The following is a 14,104-nucleotide window of genomic DNA, read 5'->3' on the forward strand; positions in this document are numbered from 1 at the left end:
ATAAAATAGCTCATTGATGGTAGAATTACCAAACTTAAAAGAACTTGTTTACATTTGCAAAGTTATGCGATGAAAGCGATAAAATTGTTTCCCAACAAAGTAATAGTTTTTTTTTAACTATGAAATGCAAGGCCGTGAAATTTTTCCTGCCGGCATAGTCGATATTAAATTCTCTTATTTATCTTACTCTCCGACTTTAGGCGCAGTTACGCAGAGATATAAATAAAAAATGTGTGATTGTGGTAGTGTATATATTTTGTTGTGTTTGGTTATGTCCTGACAATTTTTAAAGCACCACTTCTCATTAATGTCAAAGAAACTGAGTTATCCAGTTTATATGAATGAAATGAATGTGATTCAAGTGCTTCGAGGGTCTGCCTACTCGGATGTATGAGTATGTATGTATTTGTATGTTGATGAGTAAAATTACAGACAAAGTGAACTTTTTTATAATGTTAACCACTTCTAAATTTGAATGAAATCTAAAGCCTGCTATGAGAAGTCTGATTGGCGCTTAACCCTCAATAACTTATTTTTGTTGGTTCTATTTATCTATAATGGAATAGAACTAATTTCATGCGATTTAAAGGCTCTAAAGAGTAATTAGTTTACAAAATTCTTTTGTTTAGTAATTCCATTTAGGACCCGTGTTGCGGTAGATACATTAAGGCGCAAAACGTTTCCTTTGCTTTGATTCCTACAAGTTGCAAGAGTATAAAATAGTATACATATACATATATATACATATATATCATACTCTGATCAGATATTCACCATACGTCAAATTATGGAAAAGACCCGTGAAAGGAGGATCGACATACACCACCTCTTCGTCGAATTCAAAACTGCTGCTATGCCTGAACTTCGTATCCCAGCAAAACTAATACGGCTGATTAAACTGACGTTGATCAATACCAAAAGCTACGCCAGTATCGTGAAGGATCTTTCTGAGTCGTAGTATACCAAACGAGGATTCCGGCAATACAACATACTATTTCAAGTTTTTGCATAATTTTACATATTTTAGTTCTATAGATACACCGTTATCATTAAAACAAACTCTCTTTTTCATTTTCATTGAGGTAACTCACATGTTGCCAGATATATGCAGTATGAAGTCACCAGGAAGTTCGGAAATCTTTATTATAAGTAGTGATATGTGAATATTCAACCTACTATTGTAAGAAAAGGATTCAGATTCTCTCTGAATTTCAATTGTATAAGTCACCTATTGGCACATTTTCGGTACCTAGGGGCCATGAACAGTTTTTGTTGAATTTGAACAATTTTTGGTTGTAGGGGGAAATACATTAAATTATTCATGAAAAGTTTTTCTGGTTATATTAATTGCTTCTCGATTTGTGCACAGGAAAGTGAAAGAATCAAGTGGAATTTAAAATAGTACTATAAGAGGATTAGGCGTGGTTGTTGTTCATTTTCTTAATATGAGATTGGAGTATGAGAAGAATGTCATGTGCTAAATTTTGTCGAAATTAGTCGGCCATCGTCCAATTTTCACACCGGCTCTCATAAAACCCTCTCATACCATCTCGGGGGTAAAATTTAATGTCTATGGCGTATTTCCTTATTGATTTATCGTGGTTTTAGTAGTTTTTAACAGTACCGTTGTATGCGGAGTGAGCGGGGTTATCTACCGATTTCACCTATCACACTGTCGGTAGAAGTTCTTATAATATTCGACCTTAACTTATTAGAGGGCGGGGCCACTTTTTCAACATTTTTGGATACAGGTGCCCTTGCTACTGCGATCTCTTCTTACAGTCTTTAACCGAAACAGTTGCCAATAAACTGGAAACCGAATACAGTCTGCCATCAGCTCTCACAAGCAAATTAAACTTTTATTCGTCGATGCACACAAGTAGGACGCCTTACGAAATATAAAATAGTAATCTTTACATGTTTACCTTAATTAATGTTAGAAGATAAAAGATTGTTTCCAATAAAGTGATGAGGACGACGAGGTGAAGTGATTTCCGGATGTTCCTTCCGTACAAACGATCAAATGAGTAAAAAATGAGATAATCAAATTATTGTCTCTCTCTATTTGGCGTTATGCTGCACATATCGGCTAACGGAGAAGATATATCAATACAATTTAGAGAGAATATTTCACTTAGAAGAATGAGATTCAATACGAAATTGGAGTTTTATTGGTATCTGCCTTCGCTCTGCAATAATTGCTTCACCGAAGTTATAATAGTCTCCACAGACACAAAACATTCCTTACAGAAATTTCAGTTTGTATGGCAGGTACATGCTATAGTGATCCGATCAACATAATTTCTTCGGATATTGCACTATACAGTAGCCAAATTTCATGACAATATCTCGCAAAAACAAACAGTTTTCCATAAAAGCCCTTGATTTCGATCATATGGTAGCTATATGCTATAGTAGCCCGATATCCGCGGTTCCGACAAATGAGCAGATTCTTGGTAAGAAATGAAAAATTCGTACCTTAAAAACTGAAGGACATGGCTAAATCGACCCAGCTCGTCATGCAGATCATTTATATACTATATATACATATATTTTGAATGATATCCGTCGTTCCCTTTTGGGTGTAACAAAATTCGTGGTAAACTTAATGTAGCCTGTTAAAAGATGAAAGTGTTTGAATTTTCTAAGTAAAATTGACATTTGAAACCCTTATAAGTATAGGTACATATATGAACTCAGTCGGTTACACAAACCTTTTCCGGATTTATATTTTAATAAAAATCTTTCAATAAAAATTTAGAATCTCTGAATCACCCTACAGTTACGCAGTGCATGCGCAATACAAAGTCTAACAGTATGTGGGAGAGAGAACAGTATTTAAAACGAAGCATAGTTGTAGGGGATGGAACTTTTGTTATTATTTATTTACAAATGGAGCGTTGTACTTTTAAAATAATTTTCAACAGTTCCTTTAAGCATAGTTTGATTCATATGTATATTCCAAAATGAATAAATAAAATTAATAACTTAAGTTAATTAAAAAGTGTAAAGGCTTTGCAAACCGAGTAAAAGTTATTGTAAGAGAAAAAGACGCTGTGCAACAAATTATTTACATTACAACGCTCTCACAGGACTCGCACACTCTTTCGTCGTTTCAAGTATACAGATATTACTGAAACGCACAGTTACAAGTTCCTTTTAGGGCAGTGCGGCCGTACGACTTATTTTTTACTGCCATTACTTTTTCTATAAAGACAAAGGCAAATCTAAAAATATATTCAAATAAAGGCATAAGGCGTTAGGAGAGTAAGTTAAATGCAATTTCATTCTTTATAAATTTCATTATATGGTAAAAAGCACCTGAAATACAAATTGTAAGCTTTTGTACTTGTGCCGTTAACTTGACTGATATTCGGATCGATATTTTACGGTGTAATAGTGTTTAGGTACTACAATTTTAATTGATTGATTGATTGACGAATGAAAAAATATTTTTTCGATAAAGTTTTCGAACTATACCTTGTTATTCGAGAAATTATTATTTTTTAATAATAATAATAACTGTATTTGGTACTTTCGTTTTTTATAGTTGAAAATGTTTGGTTTCTGCGTTGGCATTTGCAAATATGAGGCACCCCCACCCGACACCATACTATCGATGCCACCACCACCCTTACCATCATTCTTGTTGCCGAATATTGCCACTGCAGCAGCGCTTGTGGCAACTAACGATACCAATCCATGCTATGCGCCCTCACTGTGCAACCCCCATCCAAATCCCAACGAAGGTGAGGGCATTGAATTCGTCGAATTAACTGGCACCGATTCGAAAGTGTTAGAGAACACTTGGGTTTTGGGTCTGATATCGTGTTCGGTCGGTGTAATTATTTTAGGCGGACTCTTCGCGTTCATTGTGTTAAAGTGCAGAAAGTGAGTACCCACAAGGAATATGCATATGTACATAAATATATCTATTTAATAAAAAATTTGATTTTTCTTTTAGAACGCTGTTCTCCAGCTGTAATCTATCTTATCACGATTCGAATATAAAACAGAGCGGCATGAAGTCGTTGGGAGAATCTTCAAATAAAGCAAAGCCCTTTACGGCTGGTGGTATCCTGTATCCTGTTACAACGACCAATAATCGTGACACTTTGCAATCGCAATTGGCTAATGACAGTCGCCTGCTTTGGGCCACATTAACTCCGCATGGCACAAGACACTTCATTTCGGACTACCCAGTGGGTAATGGTAATGGAACTGTTGTGCAAGATGGTCACTATGAGATTGTCGACTACCGCTCTAAAGTGCAGAATCCCACTTATCGTGAATATACAAAACGTGTGCCGATAAAGGTAATACATGTAGACTATTATCTAGTGATTCAAACGATCAAAGGTATGCTCGGTTTGAAATTGTAATGGTCAAACCGAATGAAATTGAAGTTAATAAGAAGGGATTAAAAAACTCCCAGTGCGTTCACTGTTAAGTAATGGGCTAGAATATGGGCCATAAATATTAGAGTTACAAAAAGTTTACGGACTCTTAGGCAGTGGTTTTAAAATGCGGGAATCTAGTGCAGTTTTGGACAATAATCTATGCCAAATGTTAGAAATTTATCTTGTAAAATATCGTTATTTCCATGTAATCGCTTCATCGGACAGTTTGTATAAAAGCTATATGTGGTAAACTTGGTAAACATAATCTATGCCGATATCTTGTTGAATAAAAAGTTTTCCATACAAGGACTTGTTTCCAATCGTTCAGTTAGAATGGAAGTCATATCCTATAGTGGACCGATATCGGTGGTTCTGATAAATGAACAGCTTCAAAGTCACAAAAAATGTGTGCCCAGTTTCACATCGATATCTCAAAAACCGAAGGACTACTTCGTGTACATAAAGATAGGCAAATAGAGAGATAGACAAACGGTCATATTCAAATTGACTTATGTATCCCGTTACGCTAATCATTGATATATTTACGTTTCCTTCGATGTGTAAGAACTCTCGTAACATACTTAATATACTCTGTTGAGGATATAAGAAGCTAGGAGAAGTACCTATTCTATGAATAGAAAGTTTTAGAATTTTTTTTTAACGACGGTCGTGTCACTGTGGGCAATGTCAAACCACAGAGTATTTTCCGCACTGAACCGGTATTTCTTGATTGCTCGAAGGCCCACTATTTATCAGATAACATCAAAGCACACAACATAAAGGCATATGCAAATTTGTTAAGGGTTAATTAGAATTGCATTTGAGGGTAAATATTATTTAAATGTAATAAAAAAAAAATATGTTCATATCTACAGTCCTTCGACAACAGTGGCTTTGTCGACTACGACTACGAAGATCCGACACCACTTATGGACTCCTATCATGACGACTTGGACTCTGGCTATCAGGAGCCACAAGAAGTGTTACACACCCTACAACGTGTCTCGCCACGTCCCGTAGTGTCATCACCAACACGTATTGATAATCCGAATATGGCACCGCTCAACTACTATCCATCACATCGTTCCAATCATCACTTAAACACCAATACACTACAATCGAATCACTCAGCAGCCACTTTAAATCGCAAAGCAACTATGACACGTCGCATAAGTGATGCTTCAATCTATGGACCAGCTGCTGGCGCAACACAGTGAAGTGTAAACAGTGAAATTACACAAGTTGTGTAGTGAAACGCACTCCAGTATAGCTGGTATAGTGTGGAAAAAAGTGTTGAAATTATAAAATCGTGGCTTCTGTTAATAAATGCAAAAAATCCATAAGGGAAATGTGAAATTTGTATCGTCATACAACAACACCTACATACAACGAAGCGCGAATTTGAATTGGAGTTTGAAAATGGGTCACTAAGGTACGACATTGAGATAAAATAGTTTTTGGTGTTTTTTTATAACAAATCAAACCAAAATAATTGACATTAAAGCAAATCAAAATCACAAAGCATTTCGATATCATTAATATGATATTTTCGTACTTATATAGTGCATTAGATAAGCAGTTATTATTATGTATATGCCGCATATGTACACACTAAATATATCATATGGAAGCAATATTGTCATGAAAATCTACTAAACTTGCATTACTCATTGTAATATTACATTGAAAAAACTGATTTACTTCTCCTATAAGAAATACCAATGGAATATTCGTAAGAAATCTGAAAAAAAATGTCTATCACTTCAGCAAAAGCGGGCAAGTGTGTAACCACAATACTTAAATTATAAAATACGCTATTTTATGGAAAAAAATATATTATTGTAATAAAAAAAAGCTTATGCTTTAAAATACCAATCGTATAAGCAGTTACCAACCATTTATGTAGGTAAGTAAAGAAAAAATAATATTTTAAAATTAGTCAAGCAAATCCTTAATGTCGAAACACCCTACACTTAACAATATAGTCAAATCAAAATATCATTGCAATAGAACATAAATATGAATCATGCGTTAGTATAGTTTTATCATGCAAACTTACAAAAAACCATACTACTAAAGTTATTTGCATTGAACAATAAAAAAAAGAGTAGAATAAGTCATTATTGATAAAATATTAATTTCAGTGAGGAAATTGAATAATTACATTAAGACTAATATTATTATGCGTTATCATAAAATTATAAAATGACGGCTTTCAACTGATCTCTTTAATTGTAAGAATAAAAAAATAATATGCCATTGAAAAAACACGACATAGAAAAAAAACAGTGGTGAAACTAAAATTCAACATTAAAAGAAAATAATGAAATAAAAATAATAATAATATTGCAAATACTTACACTCTAATATTCCTATACATCAACACGCAATCACTACAGTCACACCATTAATTCCTAAAAACACGTTTCATAAATCTCTACTATATATAAACATAATGTTGGTACACAAACAAAAAAACACTAAATTCAAACTTGATTGTACAAGCTTTAAATATTCACATTCATTAATTGTACTTGTAACTGTGAGTTGTGTTAATTTTACATATTCAAATAAATAAGGAATTGCAATAGCAAGTAGCAATAGTTAATGCTCAATCTGTATATTTATGTTCATTTTAATTTGTTGAATTAGATTAGTTATATTTTACGGGAAATAAGAAAGTTAAACACATACTATGCAGTATATTATATTACTTACTTATATTTCATGTCTACTGTTTAATGTACTTATGTATATGTTGTACCGCTATATTCCTATTTATACTGGATAATACAAATCTAAATTTAATCCAAGATGAATTAATAAACTGTGGAAACTAAAAACAAAACCATAATCTCTTCTACTTCTATTTCTGTTGATAAATTAATTCATTTACATACGAGTAGAAACAAACGAGTAGAAACGAGTGCACACTAATTGTTTTTCTTTTACTGGAATATGTGGCAAATCTCTCAGCAAATATTGAAATTCGATCGGTTTTTCGAAACATAGCACTAAATAAAAAAATATGGGGCCCTTCCTACGTAGGTTTTTACTAATTTAAATACAATTATATTTATTGAAGTTATCATTCAAAGTTTTTAATGTTTGCTTATTCAAAGTTAACATGTTGTAATGTTGCTAATTCACTTACATGTTTACATGAAACAGTTGATCGCACGATGCCGGTACTGATTATTTGATACCCCACCAATTCTAATAAGTGCACCGAATTTAATAGAAGTTATTTCACAATATTTAACTTGTTAAAAAATGTAAAATTTGAATTTCTAAAACCACTCACCGGAACTGTTTTAGCATTCGTTTGCCAATTAACCTTAAAGAGCGGGAAAAATTATGACAAGTTACTACTAACATGGTGGTAACACTTTACAATCTTCCATATTTAAAATATTCAATACTGTAATGATTTCAACATTAAAATGGCAGAAACAATGTTTGTTAAATTTAATGTAAACTTATTATTTTACAATTATATGTGAGTTTTACCGCTGAAATGTACACATAACTAACTATATTCGTTGCTCCCATAGTTATTAACTGACGTCACATGTGTTGCGCACCATTATTTTCTCATTGCGTATTGTATCTGGCAATGCTGCCAAGTGGAGAAACCAGAGATAAAGAGATCCCCAACTCAACTGTCACTGGAAGTGTGAGAGCCGCTCACCTACCGAACTTTGACAGTTGACTGGATTGGGTAGGTGTTGACGTTTCGCAATTGGAATGACTGGAACGGCCAGATTGAAATTATACCAAAAATATATGTGAACGGAGGAATTTGTTGCCGCCGTTCAAGATCGCTAATAAAAATTTAAAACAATGAAAATCAAAGAAAATGCGAAATTTAAATATATTTCATGAAACGTTTTGTAATTTAATGCATAATAGAATTAATTTTCTATTACAATTGATTAAAATCATTTATTAATTGAGAACTAACAGGCTTAATTCACCTTATTAAGTATTGAAAGATGGAAAATCAGTTGTTTTAATATACCATAAAATCATAAAAAAGAATTAAGTAGTTTCGCCATATATTAAAAGTCCAATAAATAATAATTTTGCAATCGTAATAAATGTTGGGTATTTTAATTTAAAATGCCCAAAAATTCTTATTTTGTTCGATCTGGCCATAATGGAAAAATGTTATAAAAAACGCTTATTTTGAGGCGCTCTCACACTGGAATAAGTTGGGCATCCCATTATCCCTGGGAGAAACCATCAAAGGAAACTTTCCTCAAGAATTGCCTTAATTTCACAAATAATTGCTTTTAAAAGCAATTAATATGATAAATTTTTAGTTAATTCCATTTTTGTGATAGCAATTGTGAGGAATGTGATTGATACATCTCTTTTAGTCGCCCGACAAATGTTAAATATAAGTGAACTTGGTAAAGCGGCTGGAGTCCACTATCATAAAGAGAGAGAAGAAAAACGCAACAGAAAAATAAACCAAAAATTACAGGAAGTTACAAAAATAGATAAGTCCAGCAAACAAGTGATTGACCAGAAAACATACAAACAATATATTTTCGCTAATAACCTTTCCACATTTTAACATAGCACACAGCACTTTTAATAACCAACTTGTTGAATTGCTTAAGCACAATGAGTATACCAGCATTGGGTAAAATGGAACAAACCATTTGTATGCTTGAACGTGGCACAATTATCACCAAATTGTATTCCAAGCATCGTCCGGAACAACGGCGGCTGATGTTAGTACGCGAAACGAGGCAGCTACTATGGTTTTCGGTTATGTCAGATAAGCGTTCTGACTACGAGGGCTCACTTGAACTACGTGAAATTCGTGAGATACGTGTCGGTAAATGCTCAAAAGAGTTCCGCAATTGTGTTGAAGATTCAAAACGTTTTGAGCCGGCAAAATGCTTTGTAGTGTTGTATGGCAGCTCATTCAAACTAAAGACGTTCTCAGTAGTGGCACTTTCCGAACAAGAAGCAGATAATTGGGTATGCGGTCTTCGTTACATGGTGCAGGACACCGTAAACGCACCATATCCATTACAAGTTGAACGTTGGTTACGACGCGAATATTATGCTATTGAAAATTCAAGCGTACAATCATCCAAAGATGGTGGTCAGGTGACAGTAAAAGACTTTAAATGCTTTTTGGCAAGTATTAGTTGCAAAATGACCACCAGTAAACTAATGGAATGTTTTGCTGAAGATGATGTAAGACCTAAAAATGATTTACGCTTCGATGATTTCTCACGTTTGTATAGAAAATTACTGCTGCCAAATAATTTTCTTGAAGAAATGTTTTATAGTACACCAGGCACGTTTCCCTATTCAAAAGATAGTAAAACAGTCACTTTGCGTGAGTTTCAAAATTTTCTAATGCAAGAGCAACATGAAAATATGGCGCGAGATGATACATCGGTCCGTTCCCACGACAATCGGATCGACGTAAGCGGAACGGACCCGGATAGTCAACAACAACATGATGCGTCGGTTTCAAAGTTTATACGTGACTTTTTGCAGGATGTAGAACGTGATGTGAAAGAACCTTACTTTACAATTAGCGAATTTCTTGATTACCTCTTTTCGAAACAAAACGATCTCTGGGATCGCAACTGTGATCGCATTTACATGGACATGAAACAACCGATTTCTGCATACTGGATTGCATCCTCACACAACACCTATCTCACTGGCGATCAATTTTCCAGTGAGTCGTCATGTGAAGCGTACGCACGCGCATTACGTATGGGCTGTCGGTGTATTGAGCTTGACTGCTGGAATGGCGCTGACAATTTACCTTATATTTTCCATGGACACACTATGACATCAAAAATAAAATTTAAAGATGTTATTAAGACAATAAAGGAGCATGCATTTGTAACTTCCGAATATCCAGTGATTTTATCTATCGAACAGAACTGTTCCCTAGAGCAGCAGCGTAATATGGCACAAGCACTTACTGAGGTAAGTCATTAAATAAAGTATTTATTCTTTTATATTAATGAGTTTATTTCTGATTTATTTAAATAAAATTTCAGGTTTTTGGTGACATGCTGCTGACCCAACGTTGTGACCGCGCTGAATCGCAACTGCCTTCACCGCACCAACTGCGTCGCAAAATCATACTTAAGCACAAAAAACTGCCAGAATATGAGGATGGCTGTGCTGGTGGTCCGGGCATAGTCGGTGGCGGCTCTGGCATGTTAACAACCAGTGGTAGCAGATCATCAATTAGTGGCGCTAACGGTGATGAAAACGAAAATATGCGAAATTTTCTTAAAGAGGGAATGCTATACTTTAAAGATCCTGTTGACAAAGCCTGGAATCTATATCATTTCGTATTAACACAACAGCAATTAATCTACTCGTCACACACGGACGGAAACAACGCTGCCGGCGCAGATGACGATGATAATGTGGCGACGCAAAATGCAACTTTAGCGTTAATGCCCAAATCAAAAGATAATTTTGCGAATGAAGAATTGCACTTTGGTGAAAACTGGTTCCATGGAAAATTAGAAGGTAAAATAACCAATTAAATTTCATTTTAAATTTAGTTTCAATACTTTCTTAAATCATAAAGGTGGCCGCCAGGAAGCCGATCAACTACTAGAATCGTACAAGCATTTGGGCGATGGCACATTTTTGGTGCGGGAATCGGACACATTCGTTGGTGATTACAGTTTGTCCTTCTGGCGTCGTAATCGTCCAAATCACTGTCGCATTAAGTTGAAACGTGAAAATGGAAAAAAGAAATATTATTTAGTCGATAATTTCGTTTTCGATTCACTTTATGCACTAATTGTGTACTATCGCAAAAATATGCTGCGCAGCTCCGAGTTCTCAATTACCTTAAGAGAGCCTGTGCCTCAACCGAAAAAGCATGAAACACAAGAATGGTTTCACCCGAACACAACCAAAGAGCAGGCAGAGCAAGTGCTCATCAAACTGGATGTGGGCTCATTTTTAGTACGCCCATCAGTACAAAGCACCAACGCATTTGTCATATCATTTACAATAAATCGCAAAATTAAGCATTGTCGCATCATGCAAGAGGGTCGCCTTTACGTCGTGGATACCATACAATTCGAATCGCTTGTATCGCTAGTCAATTATTACATGCGGAATCCGTTATATCGTAATGTTAAACTAATGTATCCGGTGTCACAAGAATTATTACGTCAGAAACTACTCGCCTGTCAAACATCGCTGGAGCATCATCATAATGGTGGCGATATCAATGATGCCTCGAGCTATATGGATCCCAGTCTGGATGATCGTGTTACATGCAAAGCGCTCTACAGCTACAAAGCTAATAAATCAGATGAACTTTCATTTCCAAAACATGCCATCATTACGAATGTGCAGCGTAATACGTCAATGTGGTGGCGCGGTGATTATGGTGGCATGGTGCAACGTCACTTTCCGGCAAACTATGTGAAGGTAAGAGCAATACAATATTAGCAAACCGAGTTACAGTTAGTTAGATTGGGTTTACACACGGACTCTGTTATCGCTCACCATCGGCAAAATCTCATTTGGTGTTATTCGTTGCGTTCACATAAGTCCAACCACTTCAGTGGAAAAATTTTACACATTTTCTTTCATATCATATTCTCATCAAAAAGTGGTGACAAAAGATTTTGTGTGTGCACCGGCACTTAGTATTGATAAAGTAAAGTGTATCTCTACACCTTCTATTAATGCAAAATTAATTGTAGCACCAATACTATATAGTATATGTTATATTGAGAAAATTAACAATTTCCCATCAAAAAATAATAATCTCTTCCGATAGGTAATTGACTCTGCTAGCGATGACTACAATTCCTTTAGCGACGAAAATAACTGTGAAAATATTTCACGTACCGATTCGATTGACATACACGGCGCCATTGTACACCTGTCCGAGTCTAGCGAACCGGGTATATTATTTCAATTGCAAATTCAGACACCAACAATGCAAAACTCCTTCATCATCGGTTTTGATAACCAAGAATTGGCTTACGAATGGATCAAAGCCATACAAGAGGGTGCACTAATCGCCAACCAGTTGGCCACCGAACGACGCAAAAAGGAACGTTCCGCACGTGTGGCCAAAGAAATGTCCGATTTAATTATTTACTTCCGCAGTGTGCCATTCCGTGAACATTCATGGGTATTCTACGAGATGTCGAGTTTCCCTGAAACCAAAGCAGAAAAGCAATTTCTACAACAGAACACTATGCTCTTCCTACAATATCATCGCAATCAAATCAGTCGTGTCTATCCGAAGGGACAACGTTTGGATTCATCTAATTTTAATCCGGTACCCTTTTGGAATGTCGGTTCACAAATGATTGCACTCAACTATCAGACTGGCGACAAAGCCATGCAGCTGAATCAAGCTAAATTCCGCGATAACGGTAATTGCGGTTATCTGCTTAAGCCGAAATTTATGCAAAGCGACAGTTTCGAACCGAATAATATGCTGGCGATTGGCTCACACGAAGAGCGCTTTGTAACAATACGTATTATAGCGGGGCGTCATCTGTTTCGTGGCGGCAAATCCAATAATCCGCTAGTCACTGTTGAAATATGTGGCGCCAGTTTTGACACGGGCATTAAGCATCGCACGAAGGTGAGTGAGAACGGTTTTAATCCGTTCTGGAATGAAAGCTGTAGCTTCACCGTGCGTAATCCGGATTTTGCGCTGCTGCGTTTTGAGGTGCAGGACGAAGATATGTTTGCCGAGACGCATTTCATAGCGCAAGCATGCTATCCGCTGAATTGCATACGCACGGGCTATCGTAGTATCACGCTGCGCAATAAATTCAGCGAGGAGCTGGAGTTGGCCTCGCTGCTGGTGCATGTGGACATTACCCATGCCAGCACAAACGCCGCTAATGAGCACACAGTGGTTGTGGACTTCTGAAATGCTTGCTTTTATAGAAAATATTTACTTACATTCTACTTACATATGTGTGTATGTGTTTGTTTTGTAGATGTTTGTTAACAAGTGCCCTTAATTTACCCAACGAACAAATGCTACATATCTATTTTTACACAAATGAACAAATTTAATGTTTTATAAGAATTACTGATAAATTTAATTTAATTTCCTAAAGAAAAAATGCTTAATTGCACTCAAAAGGGAGATTCATTTTAATAATTGAAAACGTCAAACAAATTTCTTTTTCTCCACATTAAATGTATTTATGTCTAAACTATTTCTTTTAGTATAGTTAAAGCACTGAAAATTTCTTCCATTAACTAATTATTGCAACTCATATAAAGACTTAACATTTTACTATGTATCTACATTCTAAGCAAAATGTACTTTTTTAAACGTACGCAGCTCTATATTTCTATGTAATCCAGTTTATTTACGTGTGCGTATTATTTACACGTGTTTTAGACAAATATACAAAAATAAATATATGTATATATGTGCATGTATAATAATATTAAATTTGTGTTTTTGTTACTTTCGAAAAACTTTTCACACAAATGTTTTAAAGTTATAACCTCAAAAAAATATTTTTTTCAATAATACGAAAAAAATGCAGAAAAAAATGTGTGTTTATGTATGAATATAATTATTTTAAATTTAATTTTATGAAAATATTTCCACATGAACGTTTTAAAGTTATAACTTCAAAAAAATTTGTAATTTTAATTATAAGACAATTAATTAGAAAATTAACAAAAACGCTTTT

General features: G+C 35.0%; 2 protein-coding genes across 3 annotated transcripts; both read left to right on the top strand.

Moving 5' to 3' along the window:
- Positions 1 to 2,949: 2,949 nt before the first annotated feature.
- LOC105224227 (uncharacterized) lies at positions 2,950 to 7,248 on the top strand. 2 transcript variants are annotated; one of them, XM_011202247.4, is made up of 4 exons: positions 2,950 to 3,267; positions 3,551 to 3,891; positions 3,965 to 4,316; positions 5,276 to 7,248. In XM_011202247.4, the coding sequence occupies exons 2-4, from the start codon at positions 3,557 to 3,559 to the stop codon at positions 5,615 to 5,617; spliced, it is 1,029 nt and encodes a 342-aa protein (XP_011200549.1). In that variant the 5' UTR covers positions 2,950 to 3,267; positions 3,551 to 3,556; the 3' UTR covers positions 5,618 to 7,248. The 2 variants fall into 2 exon arrangements, with proteins under 2 accessions (XP_011200549.1, XP_029405274.1); XM_029549414.2 differs by lacking the exon at positions 2,950 to 3,267 and adding an exon at positions 3,294 to 3,407.
- A 1,393-nt stretch (positions 7,249 to 8,641) lies between these two features.
- Positions 8,642 to 13,997, top strand: LOC105224228 (1-phosphatidylinositol 4,5-bisphosphate phosphodiesterase gamma-1). The gene is made up of 4 exons (XM_011202248.4): positions 8,642 to 10,370; positions 10,445 to 10,928; positions 10,990 to 11,849; positions 12,205 to 13,997. The coding sequence occupies exons 1-4, from the start codon at positions 9,033 to 9,035 to the stop codon at positions 13,318 to 13,320; spliced, it is 3,798 nt and encodes a 1,265-aa protein (XP_011200550.2). The 5' UTR covers positions 8,642 to 9,032; the 3' UTR covers positions 13,321 to 13,997.
- Positions 13,998 to 14,104: the final 107 nt, after the last annotated feature.

This window comes from Bactrocera dorsalis, chromosome 4, assembly GCF_023373825.1.
Source record: "Bactrocera dorsalis isolate Fly_Bdor chromosome 4, ASM2337382v1, whole genome shotgun sequence".
Taxonomy (NCBI): domain Eukaryota; kingdom Metazoa; phylum Arthropoda; class Insecta; order Diptera; family Tephritidae; genus Bactrocera; species Bactrocera dorsalis.

What these genes read in the sequence shown, in the direction of transcription:
- LOC105224227 (XM_011202247.4), top strand. Translation starts at nt 3,557, where the DNA reads ATGTTTGGTTTCTGCGTTGGCATTTGCAAATATGAGGCACCCCCACCC. An exon ending in ATTGTGTTAAAGTGCAGAAA is followed by an intron (nt 3,892 to 3,964) that starts GTGAGTACCCAC and finishes TTTTTCTTTTAG; the next exon opens with AACGCTGTTCTCCAGCTGTA. An exon ending in CAAAACGTGTGCCGATAAAG is followed by an intron (nt 4,317 to 5,275) that starts GTAATACATGTA and finishes TCATATCTACAG; the next exon opens with TCCTTCGACAACAGTGGCTT.
- LOC105224228 (XM_011202248.4), top strand. Translation starts at nt 9,033, where the DNA reads ATGAGTATACCAGCATTGGGTAAAATGGAACAAACCATTTGTATGCTT. An exon ending in TGGCACAAGCACTTACTGAG is followed by an intron (nt 10,371 to 10,444) that starts GTAAGTCATTAA and finishes ATAAAATTTCAG; the next exon opens with GTTTTTGGTGACATGCTGCT. An exon ending in GTTCCATGGAAAATTAGAAG is followed by an intron (nt 10,929 to 10,989) that starts GTAAAATAACCA and finishes TAAATCATAAAG; the next exon opens with GTGGCCGCCAGGAAGCCGAT.